General features: G+C 40.3%; 1 protein-coding gene across 1 annotated transcript; it reads right to left on the minus strand.

The window, feature by feature from the left end:
- Nucleotides 1–726: 726 nt before the first annotated feature.
- Nucleotides 727–3003, minus strand: LOC133610081 (somatostatin receptor type 5). The gene has a single exon (XM_061966141.1). The coding sequence runs from the start codon at nucleotides 2704–2706 to the stop codon at nucleotides 1714–1716; it is 993 nt and encodes a 330-aa protein (XP_061822125.1). The 5' UTR covers nucleotides 2707–3003; the 3' UTR covers nucleotides 727–1713.
- Between the last annotated feature and the right edge of the window lie 13682 nt (nucleotides 3004–16685).

Raw genomic sequence — 16685 nt, forward strand, 5'->3', positions numbered from 1 at the left:
TATCAGACCCTACCCTGTGTCCTTTTTATGCAAAGCAGCGACACATGAAGTAAATGTGACTGTGTGTTATTATTATAACAGTAAGTTAGATTAAAAAAACAGCTGTATCATTTGTCCAGAATCTTAACGGTCCTCCTGTTTCGACCCAATTAGGAACTGGTACCAAAAAATACCGGTACTCGGTATACACCACGAGCGATAAGAAAGATTAGTGCCTCCACACGGCAATATGAGTCACGAACAAGTAAGACAAATAAAAACTTTCAACAAGAGGAGTATATAGCTCCATTAATAAGCTGTTTGTTGACTAAGACTTGTACAGCGGTGATAAGCACGCAAAAAGGTTTAAGTATTAGTCGGCTGTTCCGGCGGACACGGTTTGATTCCCAGCTGGGACAAACAAGGTAAACATTAAACTAAAATATTATCCAATCCTGAAAACAATACAAATAAAAAGGTATTTATTATTTTTACTATTGAAGAATTTGTTTACTATTCATTTGACTCAAACATGCATTTAATACCTTGAAATTAAGCCCCTTTCACTTTTGTGGGAGTAGCTATTTCTGGAATACGCCTAAATTATCAACTAGAATTTTGTGGAATTTGTAGAATTCTACTTCCTGTTTGCAACTTCAATTCAAATTCAGTTGAAATTCATGGAATGGAATTTGAATCTGGCAGGAATTGTGTTGCGTGCATGTGCGAGAAAACAGCCACATTAACTCGGCAGAAACAATGTTTATTTACAGAACATGAAGAAACATAATGACAGAAAAATCCACATGCCAAGTATCACGAGGAATGATCATTAACTGTGAATATAAAGCCTCATATATTGATTAACATCTTAACCAAAGCTCTAGCTGTTTCAGGATAGCAAAGCAAAACATTCCGACTGTACATCAGTTTTATCTTTAAGATTGTCACATCATTTTGCTTTTATTTGCATACTTAATCTGACATACTGAGCAGCACTTGCTTTGATAACCTTCCATTAGATTCACATCTGTGTGCAAAAAACTTTAGAGCCTCATTTTTCTTGAAATTAATCTATAAAAAACACAATATAATTGTAAAAACGTTGCAGGGCTAGTGCTTGATTTTTTTCTAATATAGTATGCAATAAGAACATCATTTTTGGAAGAAAAATGTCACAAGAAGTTTGATTTATGTATTTGTTTACAAGCATTGTTTACAAGCATTGTTTACAAGCGTCAGAGCCAGAGAGTTCTCCGTGTGCCGCATTCATCTATACCAAAAAATGCAACAGAGGAAGCAGCTACGTAGGATGCCCCTTGTGGTCAGAAATATTGGGAATCATTTTTTACAAGGTATATATATATATATATATATATATATATATAACAAGCCTAAAGCCATGCTTCTGACAGAACTCAAGAGGGGATTACACTGGACAAGTAAAGTGTGTTAGAATTCCTCAAAGTCAAACCAGAATGTGCCTATTTTTGGATCGACCTACCTGACAGCTTGTAATAACTCATTGCATGATCCAAACCAAATCTCTCTGGACACAACTAAATGCCAGCAGTTGAGAATGTCAACAAAGAAAACAAACAATGCTTCCGTCTTGGAGGCAAATCCCGCACCTTCAGCAGATGCTAGGGTTTCTTTCTCAAACCACCACATAAACCTTCCCTAATTTTGCATAATTATAAGAATTATTGTTGTAATGCTTTTTTCCCCTCTATGCTAGAAAGTGACATCCTGCACACCTGTCATTGTTAGGTCATACCGCTCGGTGTTGCATTGCATGCTGGGGGAAGACTTAGAGGCCGAACAGAGGAGGGTGCGGAAATGCCTCCTGAAGGTGTCCGAGAGGCAAGTGTAGAGGATGGGGTTGGCGCAGCTCCACGAGTACGACAGCAAGACCACAAAATCGAAAGCTCTGGCAAAGGTAAGGTCCGTTTCATACATGGAGCAGAAGTTGAAGGTGTAAAACGGCAGCCAGCACATACCGAACACGATCACCACCGCCACCACCATTTTGGTAACCTGTCGCTCCGGACGGTGGTTTTCGTGGTTGGGTGTGGTAGCCTGAAGACGCTGCGACCGCAAGGTGAGCAGCAAAGCCGTGTAGGAGGCAGTCATGACGGTGAAGGGCAATGCGAATCCTAAAACGAAGGTGTAGGAAAGGACGCCGAGCCACCAAACGTCCGAAATGTTGTCCGGTATGCACAGGCCTCGATCTGCCGAGAAGTGAAGCGCCATTGGGAGGATCGTGACCAGGGAGAACAGCCACAGCAAGGCCGAGATGATCTTGGCGCAACGCGGTGTCCTCCAACAGGCGAACCGAAGCGGGTCGGCCAGTGCCATGTAGCGGTCGATGCTCATCACGGTCAGACAGAAGACGCTAGTGAACTGGTTGATGCCGTCCAGTACCATGACCACTTTGCACGCTACGTTGCCAAACAACCACTTGGACAGGAAGTTCTGGCTCGCCATGAAGGGGAGCCCAACCATGAAGAGCCCGTCGGCTAGCGCCAGGTTGAAAATGTACACCGTGGTGGCCGATGACATTTTATCCAGTTTCAAAATGGTGATGATGACCAGAGAGTTCCCGGCGAGTCCGACAATGCAAACCAGCGGGTAGAGAACCGCCATGAGGACACCGAAACCATCAATTCGGGCCTCTGTGTCAAAATGGTCGTCCACATGAGTCCAATTGTTTATATCAGCGTCCATTCTGCATCAAATTCACGCTTCTTCTCACCTTTCAAAACCGAAAGATCCTACTCAAGCTTCGGCGACTCGTCGACTGCCTTCCCTCATGCGGTCAATCCTTTTATTTGTTCAAAAACAAAAAAGGAGTCAAAGCTTATTCCTTTGTGGTGATAAAGGCACGATCCCCAGCGAGACCCATAGGCCTTTGCATTAACACCCTTCAAACGAACAGGACGGACGGACGCTTTCCTGGCCGCTCTTTCTCCCTTGGAGCCCGTTTTATATCTCTTCCCCCCACCGTGTGTGACGAGAGCTGCAGTGTGTGCCTGGAACTCGTCCACCCCCTTGTTCATCAGTCTCCAGAGACTGTGATAAAGTCCAGCTTGGCTAAAGCCCCTCCTGAGTCCTCCCCCCTCCAGGTTCTCTGTTGTAATGCTGTTTCCAAGGTAAACCTCATGTGCTCACATGCTCCTTTGTTTTCATAACTTTTTTCCACACTTTCTTGTCTTCTGCTTCTGTTTACTTCACCCCCCCCCCCCCCCCCCCCCACACCCCTCTATCTATTATGTCTTCACGCGCTCCACCCATCTAATAGTTGAGAGCGGGGGTCACACACACACTGATACCATCGCCAGCTACCTCGAGTAAATCTACTCACAGGAAAGAAGTGTCTGCAGACTGTTTTCTCAGGACTTTTGTTTTGCGACATTTTCTCGCGTCTTTCCTCTTTTTTGTTTTGCATGAGGATATTATAAAACGAGGTGATGGGAGGAAAAGGATGAAGCACGCAGAGGATGTAAGCGTTGAGGAAGGAGGAGTGGGGGGTGAATATTAAAAGAGCGTGGCGGAGTGATGACCTTCATCCTGTTGCCACTCTGACACGCATTGCTGGAATACCCCCAGAAATCCTCCTGCTTTACATCCACAAAAAAACAGAGCCGGGCAATTATTCCCATGGCTTTAAGTGTTTATCTGGAATATGATGCGAGTCCAAAGACACTTAACACTTCTATTCGCCGTCTAGGGGCTCATTTATTAGAAGATTTATGGAGACATGTTTCCAATCGGTACCTCTTTCTAGTTTACAGCGGTTATGAGGTGGTGGCTCAACTCCTTAACACTTCATTCAACCTCTACGTTCCATATTAATCATTCTGCCAAACACTGTTATTCGAGGGGTAACAAGGGCCAAATATTTATATTTTGGCGGCTTCATATTTTAAGGGCAGTATTTCACTTTGGTGTCAGTCCGGCATTCATCTCCTCGTGCTTTGAAAGGTGCAGCAAAAGCACACGCGTGTGAACATGAGATTAAAGGCTGAGTTTTTTAATGAAAACATATAAAGATTGAATCATCTTCTATGCTCTTCCTTTGAAATGTTGCCATGACCGTTCTCTAAATAAATAATTTGGTAAGTTAGGATTCTTTTTAAAGATGTTTATTAAGATTATTTTACCTTGTACTTTGTAAACACTTTGTAAAGTTTGAACAGTTTCTTAAACTGGATCGAAGTAGTACTTCAACTTCTTTGCTTAATCTATTCCAATATTTAATTCCACATACTGATCTACTAAATGCTTCAAGTGTTGTACGTGCATAAAAAATGTTTTCCTGATGTCTTATTTCTCCTCATTTGTTGAGAAGAACTGTCGCAAATTCTTGGGTAGCAGGTTATAATTAGGGATGTCCGATAATATCGGACTGCCGATGTTATCGGCCGATAAATGCTTTAAATTGTAATATCGGAAATTATCGGTATCAGTTTCAAAATTATCGGTATCGGTTTCAAAAAGTAAAATGTATGACTTTTTGAAACGCCGCTGTGTACACGGACGTAGGAAGATGTACAGAGCGCTGATATACCTTAAAGGCACTGCCTTTGCGTGCCGGCCTACATACTTGCTCAACAACCATACAGGTCACACTGAGGGTGGCCGTATAAACAACTTTAACACTGTTACAAATAGGCGCCACACTGTGAACCCACACCAAACAAGAATTGCAAAACACATTTCGGGAGAACATCCGCACCGTAACACAACATAAACACAACAGAACAAATACCCAGAACCCCTTGCAGCACTAACTCTTCCGGGACGCTACGATATACACCGCCCCAAACGCCCTACCCCCCCACCACAACCCCACCCCACCCAACCCCACCCACCTCAACCTTCTTATGCTCTCTGAGGGAGAGCATGTCCCAAATTCCAAGCTGCTGTTTTGAGGCATGTAAAAAAAAATAATGCACTTTGTGACTTCACTAATAAATATGGCAGTGCCATGTTGGCACTTTTTTCCATAACTTGAGTTGATTTATTTTGGAAAACCTTGTTACATTGTTTAATGCATCCAGCGGGGCATCACAACAAAATTAGGCATAATAATGTGTTAATTCCACGATTGTATATATCGGTATCGGTTGATATCGGAATCGGTAATTAAGAGTTGGACAATATCGGAATATCGGATGTCGGCAAAAAAGCCATTATCGGACATCTCTTGTTATAATGCATTATTTTAGCTGTTTGCAAATGCATCAAATCAATGAGAGTCAAATGTTTTAATTCAATAAACACAGAGTTTGAATGCTCTCGATAACCATCCATCCATCCATCCATCCAATGCAGCCTATCTCAGCTGCATTCGGGCGGAAGGCGGAGTACACCCTGGACAAGTCGCCACCTCATCACAGGGCCAACACAGATAGACAGACAACATTCACACTCATATTCACACACTAGGGCCAATTTAGTGTTGCCAATCAACCTATCCCCGTATATGTCTATATATATATATATATATATATATATATATACACAAATATACAGTATATACATATATATATATATATATAAAGGGACAAGCGGTAGAAAATGAATGGATGGATATATATATATACGGTAGGTCAGGAAAAAACACAGAGGCTATATGGATATCTGTGTTTTTTCCTGTTTTTTTTTCGCAGGGAAACCTGCGAAACAGGCTCGTTGGGATGATATAGCCTCTGTGTTTTTTCCTGACCTAACGTATATTCCACTCCGGTTTTGAGAACCAATAATAATAATAATGGATTAGATATTATATCACGCTTTTCTATTATTGGATACTCAAAGCGCTCACAGAGAAGTGAGAACCCATCATTCATTCACACCTGGTGGTGGTAAGCTACATTTGTAGCCACAGCTGCCCTGGGGTAGACTGACGGAAGCGAGGCTGCCAGTTTGCGCCTACGGCCCCTCCGACCACCACCTATCATTCATTCATCATTCATTCACCAGTGTAAGCGGCACCGGGGGCAAGGGTGAAGTGTCCTGCCCAAGGACACAACGGCAGCGATTTGGATGTCAAGAGGCGGGGCGCGAACCTGCAACCCTCAGGTTTCTGGCACGGTTGCTCTACCCACTACTCCAGGGGTCTCAGACACGCGGCCCGCGGGCCAATTGCGGCCCGCGAGACGTTATTTTGCGGCCCCCACCTTAATATGAAAGTTTAATGTTAGTGCGGCCCGCAAGTTTTAAATGAATGGCGCTTGACAGCTTTGTGTGCGGAGCTGAAGGAATCTACCAATCACGGTGTGGTATATGGCTCTCGACAATATTGAGGGCGTGCCGTGATGGCACTGCCTTTAGCGTCCTCTACAACCTGTCGTCGCGCCGTCTTTTTCTCCATACAAACAGTGTGCCGGCCCAGTCACATGGCTTCTACAGACACATGTAAGTGACTGCAAGACATACTTGATCAACAGCCATACATGTCACACTGAGGGTGGTCGTATATACAACTTTAACACTGTTACAAATATGCGCTACACTGTGAACCCACACCAAACAAGAATGACAAACACATTTTGGGAGAACATCCGCACCGTAACACAACATAAACACAACAGAACAAATACCCAGAATCCTTCCTACTGTTTCTCTGCTTGCATCACGCAAATGACGTCAATGCATCCTTATATTGGCAAGGATGCATTGACGTCATTTGCGTGATGCAAGCAGAGAAACAGTCCGGGCGGGGAAGACGAGCGGTCCGGTAGCTTCCGAAGCACTCCCCCGAAGGACCGAGCGACAATACAAAACTGTGGTGCACTGGACCCCAGCGCTGATGCTCTGACAGGTGAATCGGACGTGTAACACGTTAGTCGTGATGTTAGCCCATTCGGGGCTAATTGTGCTACCGTAACTGCAAACTCCACGGAGATTCCAGGAAAAGTGGGAGATGCAATATTTATTTGTTGAGCACAGGGGCACCCCGATGTGTCTTATTTGCACAGAGAAAGTTGCGGTGCACAAGGAGTACAATTTGAAACGTCATTATACAACTAGACATGCTGAGAAGTATGCAAAATACCAGGGAGATGAGAGAGTGAACCGGGTTGCAAATTTTAAAACCAATCTACTGAGGCAACAAGATTTCTTCAAGAAAGCAACCGAAAAGAGCGATGCAGCAGTCAAAGCTAGCTACATGGTGAGTGAGATGGTTGCTAGGGTGGAAAAGCCATTCAAAGAAGGTGCATTCATTAAAAAGTGCATGTTAGATTTTTTGTAAGAAATATTTTCTTGCGGCCCAGCCTCACCCAGTTTCTGCATCCAGTGGCCCCCAGGTAAATTGAGTTTGAGACCCCTGCACTACGCTATACCGCCCCAAAGAACTGTATAATCGATAAAACACAGAAACCTTTAATATTTTTATTTTATTATTATTCATATGTTATTTTTATGAACTTTTTGTGTTCTGTCTTGAATAAAATGCTGCTGTATCGTGTATACATAGTATTACCTTTAAGTCCGGAATGTGTTGTGGGACCTCAATCTGTTTTCAGACATTTATCAATGCATGTAATGGAGGAATGCACATCATGACAGGAGTTTGGCCTCAATAGTCATGCATGAAGTATTGCAATGTGTTGGCCTGACGGATGAATAAAATGCAAAGAATAGAATTTTACCGAGTTTACAAAAATATTTAAAGGACCAGTAGAGTGGAAAAAACAGTAACCGTTGTATGCTTAATTGTGTTTCATTGTATCCATTAAACGATATCTAATTGTATTTACAAGCCACATAGTACGTGAAAATACCGTCTAAACATCACAAAGTGCCACAAAACCTTTCAGCCATTTTAAATATTCTGCACCAAACGCCTTTGGTAATTTCCGTAGATTGACGTCACTGTAGTAACACTTCTGCGCTCTGACCATGGTATCATCCATCCATCCATCCATTTTCTACCGCTTATTCCCTTCGGGGTCGCGGGGGGCGCTGGAGCCTATCTCAGCTGCAATCGGGCGGAAGGCGGGGTACACCCTGGACAAGTCGCCACCTCATCGCAGGGCCAACACAGATAGACAGACAACATTCACACTCACATTCACACACTAGGGCCAATTTAGTGTTGCCAATCAACCTATCCCCAGGTGCATGTCTTTGGAGGTGGGAGGAAGCCGGAGTACCCGGAGGGGACCCACGCAGTCACGGGGAGAACATGCAAACTCCACACAGAAAGATCCCGAGGCCGGGATTGAACTCACGACTACTCAGGACCTTTGTATTGTGAGGCCATGTTATCAGATCAGTCATAAATGTAAATTGGAAGAGATGTGCTGTCTATTATTTACAAACTCTATATACGACTGGAACGCATGTTTTTCTTTTTTTATGCATTTTAAGTCGTAAATAAATAGACATAAATAAATCTGTCAATGGGGGCTCTCTATTTCGCCCACAAAACCCCTAATTAACCATCCAAAACCCACCAACAATACTCTTTATACATATCGTGTGCTGAATATTAACCAAAAATTATCGATGTTGTTATTATAAACAATTTTTTTAGCGGCGGATGGGTAGTACACAGCTATGTAGCCCTTTGCTGCCTTTACTGTGAGTCGGCAGCAATGTCCTGCTGCTCCCACATTAGTGTGTGTCAGCTCGTCAAAGTTATTTTAGATTATGAATCATGCCACTAATAGGAGGATTTAGCCTTGAATCTATAAATTGTTCATCTGTGACATTCAATTCATACTCAGAGATGGAGACAAACACACACAACCGAAGACAATGTCTGCATGGAGACTTCCTTGATAATCCTTTGTGTGCATCATGGTTAATTGCAGAGGTGGGTAGAGTAGCCAGAAATTGTACTCAAGTAAGAGTACTGTTACTTTAGAGATTTATTACTCAAGTAAAAGTAAGGAGTAGTCACCCAAATATTTACTTGAGTAAAAGTAAAAAGTATGTTGTGAAAAAACTACTCAAGCACTGAGTAACTGATGAGTAACATACACACACATATCATCTATATATATATATATATATATATATATATATATATATATATATATATATATATATATACACACACACACATATAAATAAATAAATTATATACTGTATATATATATATATATATATATATATATATATATATATATATATACATACACACATATATATATATACACACATATATATATATATATATATATATATATATATACACACACACATTTATATATATATATATATATATATATACACATTTATATATATATATATATATATATATATATATATATATATATATATATATATATATATATATAGTATATAATTTATATTTATTTATTTTGCCGTTTTTGTTTACATGTTAAAGGTGTTTTAATGAATATACATGCATGTTTAACACATATAGATTCCTTTCTTTCATGAAGACAAGAATATAAGTTGGTGTATTACCCAGAGGTGTGGACTCGAGTCACATGACTTGGACTCGAGTCAGACTCGAGTCATGAATTTGATGACTTTAGACTCGACTTGACAAAATGTAAAGAGACTTGCAACTCGACTTAGACTTTAACATCAATGACTTGTGACTTCACTTGGACTTGAGCCTTTTGACTTGACATGACTTGACATGACTTGCCACTTTCCCCAAAATCCAAAGCTTAAAAAGTTATTTGGGAGCCCTGCGTATTTTTCATTTTCTTCGTCTGTCTATCAGCGTGTTATTCCTGTCAGCTGGTGTGCTGTCAGTACAACAGCCAATCAAATTAGATCTACTTTGTTTTCATCACACAGCATTCATCCAATCAAATTGCAGTACAACCAATGAGGAAGAGTTGTCCAACAATGTGCCAGTGAGAAACAATTATGTTAAAGTTGGTTTCGTTCGGGTATAAAAACTACGACTTGGTCAACAAAAAACTAATTGCCGTATGCAAATCACGCAGTTCGAATATTACAGACGGAGACGCAACAACTTCCAACTTCGTTCGACATTCGAAGTTGCACAAAGAAGGGTAAGTTTTGAATGTAAGATAACGTTTATTGGCTAAGTAACGTGACTTTTATTTGCTGTGTAGTTAAATCAGTGAGGCTGCAAACTCACTGCTAACGTTATAACCATAGACATCTTATAAGTAGACGCAGCATAGAGCGCTACTCCTACTGGCGCAGACGAGACGCGGGGCCGCCATCTTGGAGTGGTGATCCGCTCCACTCAGTGCAATTCATTTGGCAGGAGCAATGAACTGTCAGCGCATTTAATTCATTTTACCTCACTGAATACCACTGATTTTCACGGGCTTTTTTGTCATACGTGTAGCTATGATAACAGACACATGTTTTGGCGTGTTTTATTATTCATAGTTTGCTTAACAGTAATATAATATTCTTATACGCTATAAGTGACCAGACGTCCCAGATCAAAACTGGGAATATAATCCCAGAGAAGGGGGAAAAAAACGGTAAACTATTTTTAAGTTGAAGAAACAATATGATTAGGTTATATATACATATGCGTGTATCCTACATAAACAATGTATGAATACATTAGATATCTATATATCTTAGGGACCTATAGACTGTATCTCTGTTGCTTCAGCAGCAGGGATTTTATTCTGTCTTGACACTTTGTATTGATATTTTCTATTACATTCTTCACTTAAATGATCATGTTTGCAGTGATTGTTTTATATGTATTATTTTATGTAAGTCACTTTGGATATATAAACACCTGAAAGTCTTCATATCAGCTAAAACCACCAATCTGTTTCACTGAATTCAGAATAAAACCAAATTCTGTGTTAGTATTTGAATATTGTTACTTGAAGACTGATTCCTGGTTACAATTATACTGTTAAGAAAGTATTGTCTTATACTTTGCCTAAAATGAGAATGCATCATAATCAGTGGCGGCCGGTGAATTTTGTTTTAGGTGGGGCTGAAAGTTTGTAAACCAAACCCCTGTAGGGGCGTCATCCTCCCCCAGAAGATTTCTTTGTGATTTTCACATACAAATATTGAAGATCTTTGCTCCTTCTCAACTCTGTGGTAATATTATTTTCATAAAATACAACCAATAGTACGTTAATGTTAAATCTTACTTGTGAAAAGTAATCCCCCGATTCCTATTTTCAACAGTCCGCTCATTTGAGCAGGAAAACGCTGAACACCATCTTTGTTTTCTACCTTTCAACTGTCAGTTTAGGCTGCTCGCCGGCTCCTCATCACCACTTCAAGATGGCGACCAAATTGCTCACGTCACAGCAGCCAATGCTGCGTCTACTTATAAGATGTCTATGGTTATAACGTCATTGCAAAAACGGCAATCTGTTGCATCCACTGCAGTTTGCTACCTTATTCATACTTTTTGTCAAGTGATTTTTTTTTAAGCAGGGTTGCATGAGGTACCTATACATAACGTTACGTTAGTCAATGTATCACACACAGTAACGTAACGTTAGTCAATGTATCACACACAGTAACATTACGTTAGTCAAAGTATCACACACAGTAACATTACGTTAGTCAATGTATCACACACAGTAACGTAACGTTAGACGGCAGTCAGCAGCACCGCGTATTTTAGCCACCTACAAAAAGACAAACATAGTCAAATAAAGGTCAGTTAAAATTTATACTATGTTAAGAATATGTGTGCATATTGCATAGGGTCCTGACATCTAAAAAGTACAACTCTGTTCATTGTTATGTTCATATATTTGTTAGGTTTTTCATGTGTACGCACACTTAAACACACATACAGTATGAGATGAGATCAATGAGATAAGGTAAGAACAGGATAGAAACTGCTGTGGAACTAGTTACAATGCAATATGCCATGGAAATACGATGTTAACACTTTGGTGCAAATAAGTACAGTTGCACTTGTTTTTTTCAAATGTGTTTATTCTGTAAAGGAATGAGTTACATGTTTAAAATGACTGGTTAATAGTGCTATTATGAAGTGCAATGTCAGCACTATCTTTTTCCCTGCAATTTCAAATGCACTTGTTTTAAAAAATAAATACAGCGTTTTAAAAGCATACACAATCTGTGTAAATATATTAGTCTGTGGTTAAACGACTTGAAAGGACTCGAAACTCAAAATGCAGGACTTGGGACTTGACTTGAGACTTTCCAGTCTTGACTTTGGACTTGACTCGGACTTGCCCTGTCTTGACTCGGGACTTGACTCGAGACTTGAGGGTAAAGACTTGAGACTTACTTGTGACTTGCAGAGCAATGACTTGGTCCCACCTCTGGACCTGATTCTGATGACTTGCATTGATTGGAATCAGACAGTAGTGCTGATAGCGTCCACGTTTTCAAATGGAGGAGAAAAAAAGTTCCTCCTTTCTGTCTAATACCACATGAAAGTGGTTGGTTTTTGGCATTTTATTTGTCCAGCTTCCATATTCCTTTTCATACACTTTACAAGAAATACATTGGCGGCAAACTCCGTAGCTTGCTAGCTTGTTTGCGCTGGCTTTCGGAGACTCTTGTTTTGAAAGCGCAGGCGCGATGGAGCGGCACTTTTATTGTGAAGACAGGAACTGTGCAGTCAGTCTTTAGGCTTTTGACGGGATGTACGGTTGAAATAAAAAAAGGGTCTTTTTTCCTCCACACTTTTGATTGATTGATTGAAACTTTTATTAGTAGATTGCACAGTACAGTACATATTCCGTACAATTGACCACTAAATGGTAACACCCCAATAAGTTTTTCAACTTGTTTAAGTCAGGTCATGTGACCGCCTGGCTCTGTTTGATTGGTCCAACCTCACCAGTGACTGCATCTGATTGGTGGAACGGAGTGAACGTCACCAGTGACTGTATTTGTTGAAACGCAGGCACTATGAAGGTCTGTCTGACAGACCAAAACAAACAAAGCGTGCATTAACAGATGGATAAAAATCAGTAGCGAGTAGCGAGCTGAATGTAGATAAAAGTAGCGGAGTAAAAGTAGCGTTTCTTCTCTATAAATATACTCAAGTAAAAGTAAAAGTATGTTGCATTAAAACTACTCTTAGAAGTACAATTTATCCCAAAAGTTACTCAAGTAGATGTAACGGAGTAAATGTAGCGCGTTACTACCCACCTCTGGTTAATTGTTCATCTAAACAGGAAAATATGGACATTCTATCAGTCGCCATCGCTGTGAGAGCAGACATTGTACAGTAAGCTATCGTTTTTTTATGTTCGTAAGTTGTATTTCTTGTTTAGCACTTAGCAATACTGCTACATGATGCTATAGTGTTCCACTAAAGCTGTATTTGCTTAGCAGAGCTTCTAAAACTTGTAGATCACCCTCCTTATGTTCAGGATAAAAAAATATAAGGTTCTGGATCAAAAGGTTTCCCAAAGGCTCTCAGAAAGTCTGTATGATTTACATTGTTGTTGGTAGGGAAGGGGTCTGCAGTCCCTACCACTACATCACGTGATGACGTGTCTGGCTATCTTATCTCTCAAAATACCTCAGGAATCTCGGTGAGATTAATACTATCTTATTTACTTTCCCACTTTGTAAGTCTTTCGGTGTCATTCATCAGATATATATGATAAAAGCTTCAATATAGAGGCAACTTGTTATTCCACTTTACTGGTACTTTAAGTTTCCAATTCATCCAGTTCATGTGAATTTGTGTACATTCCCATAAATTCCCAAGCAAGTTTCCAATTTCAAATCGTTCAATAATTCTCATGGCTGTGCAACCCAAAGGAGGCATCAGCCTCAATCATTTTGTCCCGATCTTTGTTGGTGTGAACCCCGGGATGCAGAGAAAAATACTTTTTAGTCCTGCACAAGCAAATGCAAAAGCTTCTCATTACAATGAGAGAGGCTAACACAAGTTGACGGTGCAAAAAGGGTGGCAGCAGCAATGCCAAATAAAAAAAATAAATAAATAAACCCTCCAAAGAACGAGACGAGATGCAGCAGAATGCAATGGACGACTGGGAAGCCGCAAGCAATTACAAATGAACCCGAGTTTAAGAACCCTTTTAATTAGAAATGACAAACAGCTGTGTCTGGCAGCTTCCTCATTCTGTAGTGAACTGCAGTATGCTTAAAACGAGTACAGTACGTAAATATTGCATGTTATTAAGAATGTGCCTGTTACTACATTACCAGTACATATATACTTACAGTGTGTATATAAAATCTTGAGGTGTTTGGATATTTTTTTAAGCGCTTTTTTGGCAGAATAGAGCGACTCCTATAGGCTCCATTGGAAGCGGACTTTTGCTCGCATTTATTTAATATTCAGAGTGCACAAAAACAAACGTGTGCTTGTCTCACATAAGGACTGTGAATAATAGGCAAAAAAAATAAAAGTGCAGTTTCCTTTAAGGCTATGTTAAATCTAAATCTGCTCACAATTAATTGGCCTTGTCACGCCAAATTTCTTCCCCCTACAAACCCCCCCCCCCGTCTGTATTAATCGGACAAATTAACTTGAGGATATTCCTGATTGTATATTAATTAATATTAGTGAAATGGTTTCAACAATAATGTTGATTTAAAGTACAGACATTTAACAGTATTATATATTAATTAATATTTTTTGCACATTACCACGAAGACAGAAGTTCCCAGCAGCGGCCCTAACACTCCGCCTGAAATTTTCCCTAACACTCCGCCTGGAATTTTTCGAAGCCTGCTGGTGTTTGACATAAGTCCCCTGGGAAAAATAAAGACAAATGTCATTCAGCGACGCCACCATTTTCAGGAGATTTGGATTCTATTGATCGCTGTCAATGACGTAAGAGGAAATGACGTAAGCAAAAGGAAATGACGTAAGAGAAAATGACCCCGGAAGTAAAACCACTGTAATGCCTCAATCTGTGACATTATGATCCATGATGTTTTGTTCACTCAACTGCGTAGCGTAGAAGTGGAGGGGTAAGTGTGGATGTTGTACCGAGACCCCAAGGCTGGGTCTTTGTAAAGTTTAAAGATTTATTTTCTGTTATTTATACATTTAAGTTATAAAAAACAACATAAATGTAAATAGAAAATAAATATAGCTGTGAAAGTGTTACGTCATTGTTTTTTTTTCCCTCTCTGTGCCCTCGGCTCGCAATGTATCTCCCCTACTGTTCTTTCTCTCACTCTTTTCTTTAGTTGCCATGGTGACCAAGGGAAGGCGGGAGTGACTAAGCACACCTGATTGCAACCATCTCCACCTGAGTTATGCCGACCAGACACATCTGTGGCTACAGGATCTTTCCCTCCTGACCTGCCGCATTATCCACTATCCTGCTAAAGTATTCCTGCCTTCTAGTCATTTGCATTTTTGCATTTTGATTATAGTCCTCCTTGTCTTCTTTTGAAGTCACCCTTTGTCATTTTACTGCTAGTATTCCATGCCACAGGCTATCTCCCGCCAGTGACATTGATTTTCTTTCTTTCACTTTTTTTGGTTAACCCTCCTAGTTTAGATTGCTTTTGTGACACTGGTATCTCCCACCAGTGTCATCATCTTGTCACAATCCACTTTGTGCTCCGCATTTTTGCTACGAAATCCTCTCCGGTGTTTTTTTGGGATCCAGTCTAAAGACAAGCATAACAGAAAGTTCAATAATAATATTACTGGAATTAGGCCTAGCATTGAACACTTCACTGAGCACGGACCTTTTAATATTAAAGTCATCAAAGCTCACTATTTAGGAATGTCCTGGAAAAAGGGCTGGAGTGATTGAATAAAGTTAAAAATATAATACATCAATTTGTGGCATCCATCCATTTTCTACCGCTTGTCCCTTTCGGGGTCGCGGGGGGTGCTGGAGTCTATCTCAGCTGCATTTGGGCGGACAAGTCGCCACCTCATCACAGGACCAACACAGATAGACAGACAACATTCACACTCACATTCACACACTAGGGACCATTTAGTGTTGCCAATCAACCTATCCCCAGGTGCATGTCTTTGGAGGTGGGAGGAAGCCGGAGTACCCGGAGGAAACCCACGCAGTCACGGAGAGAACATGCAAACTCCACACAGAAAGATCCCGAGCCCAGGATCGAACCCAGGACCTTTGTTTTGTGAGGCACATGCACTAACCGCTGTACCACCGGGATGCCCTTTGTGGCAGCATAAGAGAAAGTTGTGTACAAATTTCATTTTTGCATCTCAATGCTCATAACTGTGGTGTCTTCAAATACTCGATTAAAGTTAGAAACAGGTGTCACTAGTTTTTAAAAGCAGGCCGATACTTAAGCCCCAGGAGATGCACTAATAATTATATAAATCGTAATAATATAAACATATATATATATGTATATATATATATAATTTATAATGATTTGTATGATCCACTGATGATAATCCTGTGTATCAACTGTTTCTTTGACATTATTATAATGATATTAACATGAATTATGACAGGTTATGTGATGATTTCAAATCATATTCTGCAATCTTTATATTAAATCTATTGGCACAAAAACTATTTAGGGTGTTATCTAGATATGTTGTATAGATAGTAATCCCATCCAGAGGTGAGTAGTGTAGCCAGAAATTGTACTCAAGTAAGAGGACTGTTACTTTAGAGATGTATTACTCAAGTAAAAGTAAGGAGTAGTCACCCAAATACTTGAGTAAAAGTAAAAAGTATGGTGTGAAAAAACTACTCAAGTACTGAGTAACTGATGAGTAACCTATTCGTTTAATGATGACGGCAACAAATAATGCACAAAAACATAAAAAT

The sequence above is a fragment of the Nerophis lumbriciformis genome, linkage group LG11 (genome assembly GCF_033978685.3).
Source record: "Nerophis lumbriciformis linkage group LG11, RoL_Nlum_v2.1, whole genome shotgun sequence".
NCBI classification, from domain to species: domain Eukaryota; kingdom Metazoa; phylum Chordata; class Actinopteri; order Syngnathiformes; family Syngnathidae; genus Nerophis; species Nerophis lumbriciformis.

Bases quoted from the DNA above. Each gene is read 5' to 3' on its own strand.
- LOC133610081 (XM_061966141.1), bottom strand. From the start codon at position 2,706: ATGGACGCTGATATAAACAATTGGACTCATGTGGACGACCATTTTGAC.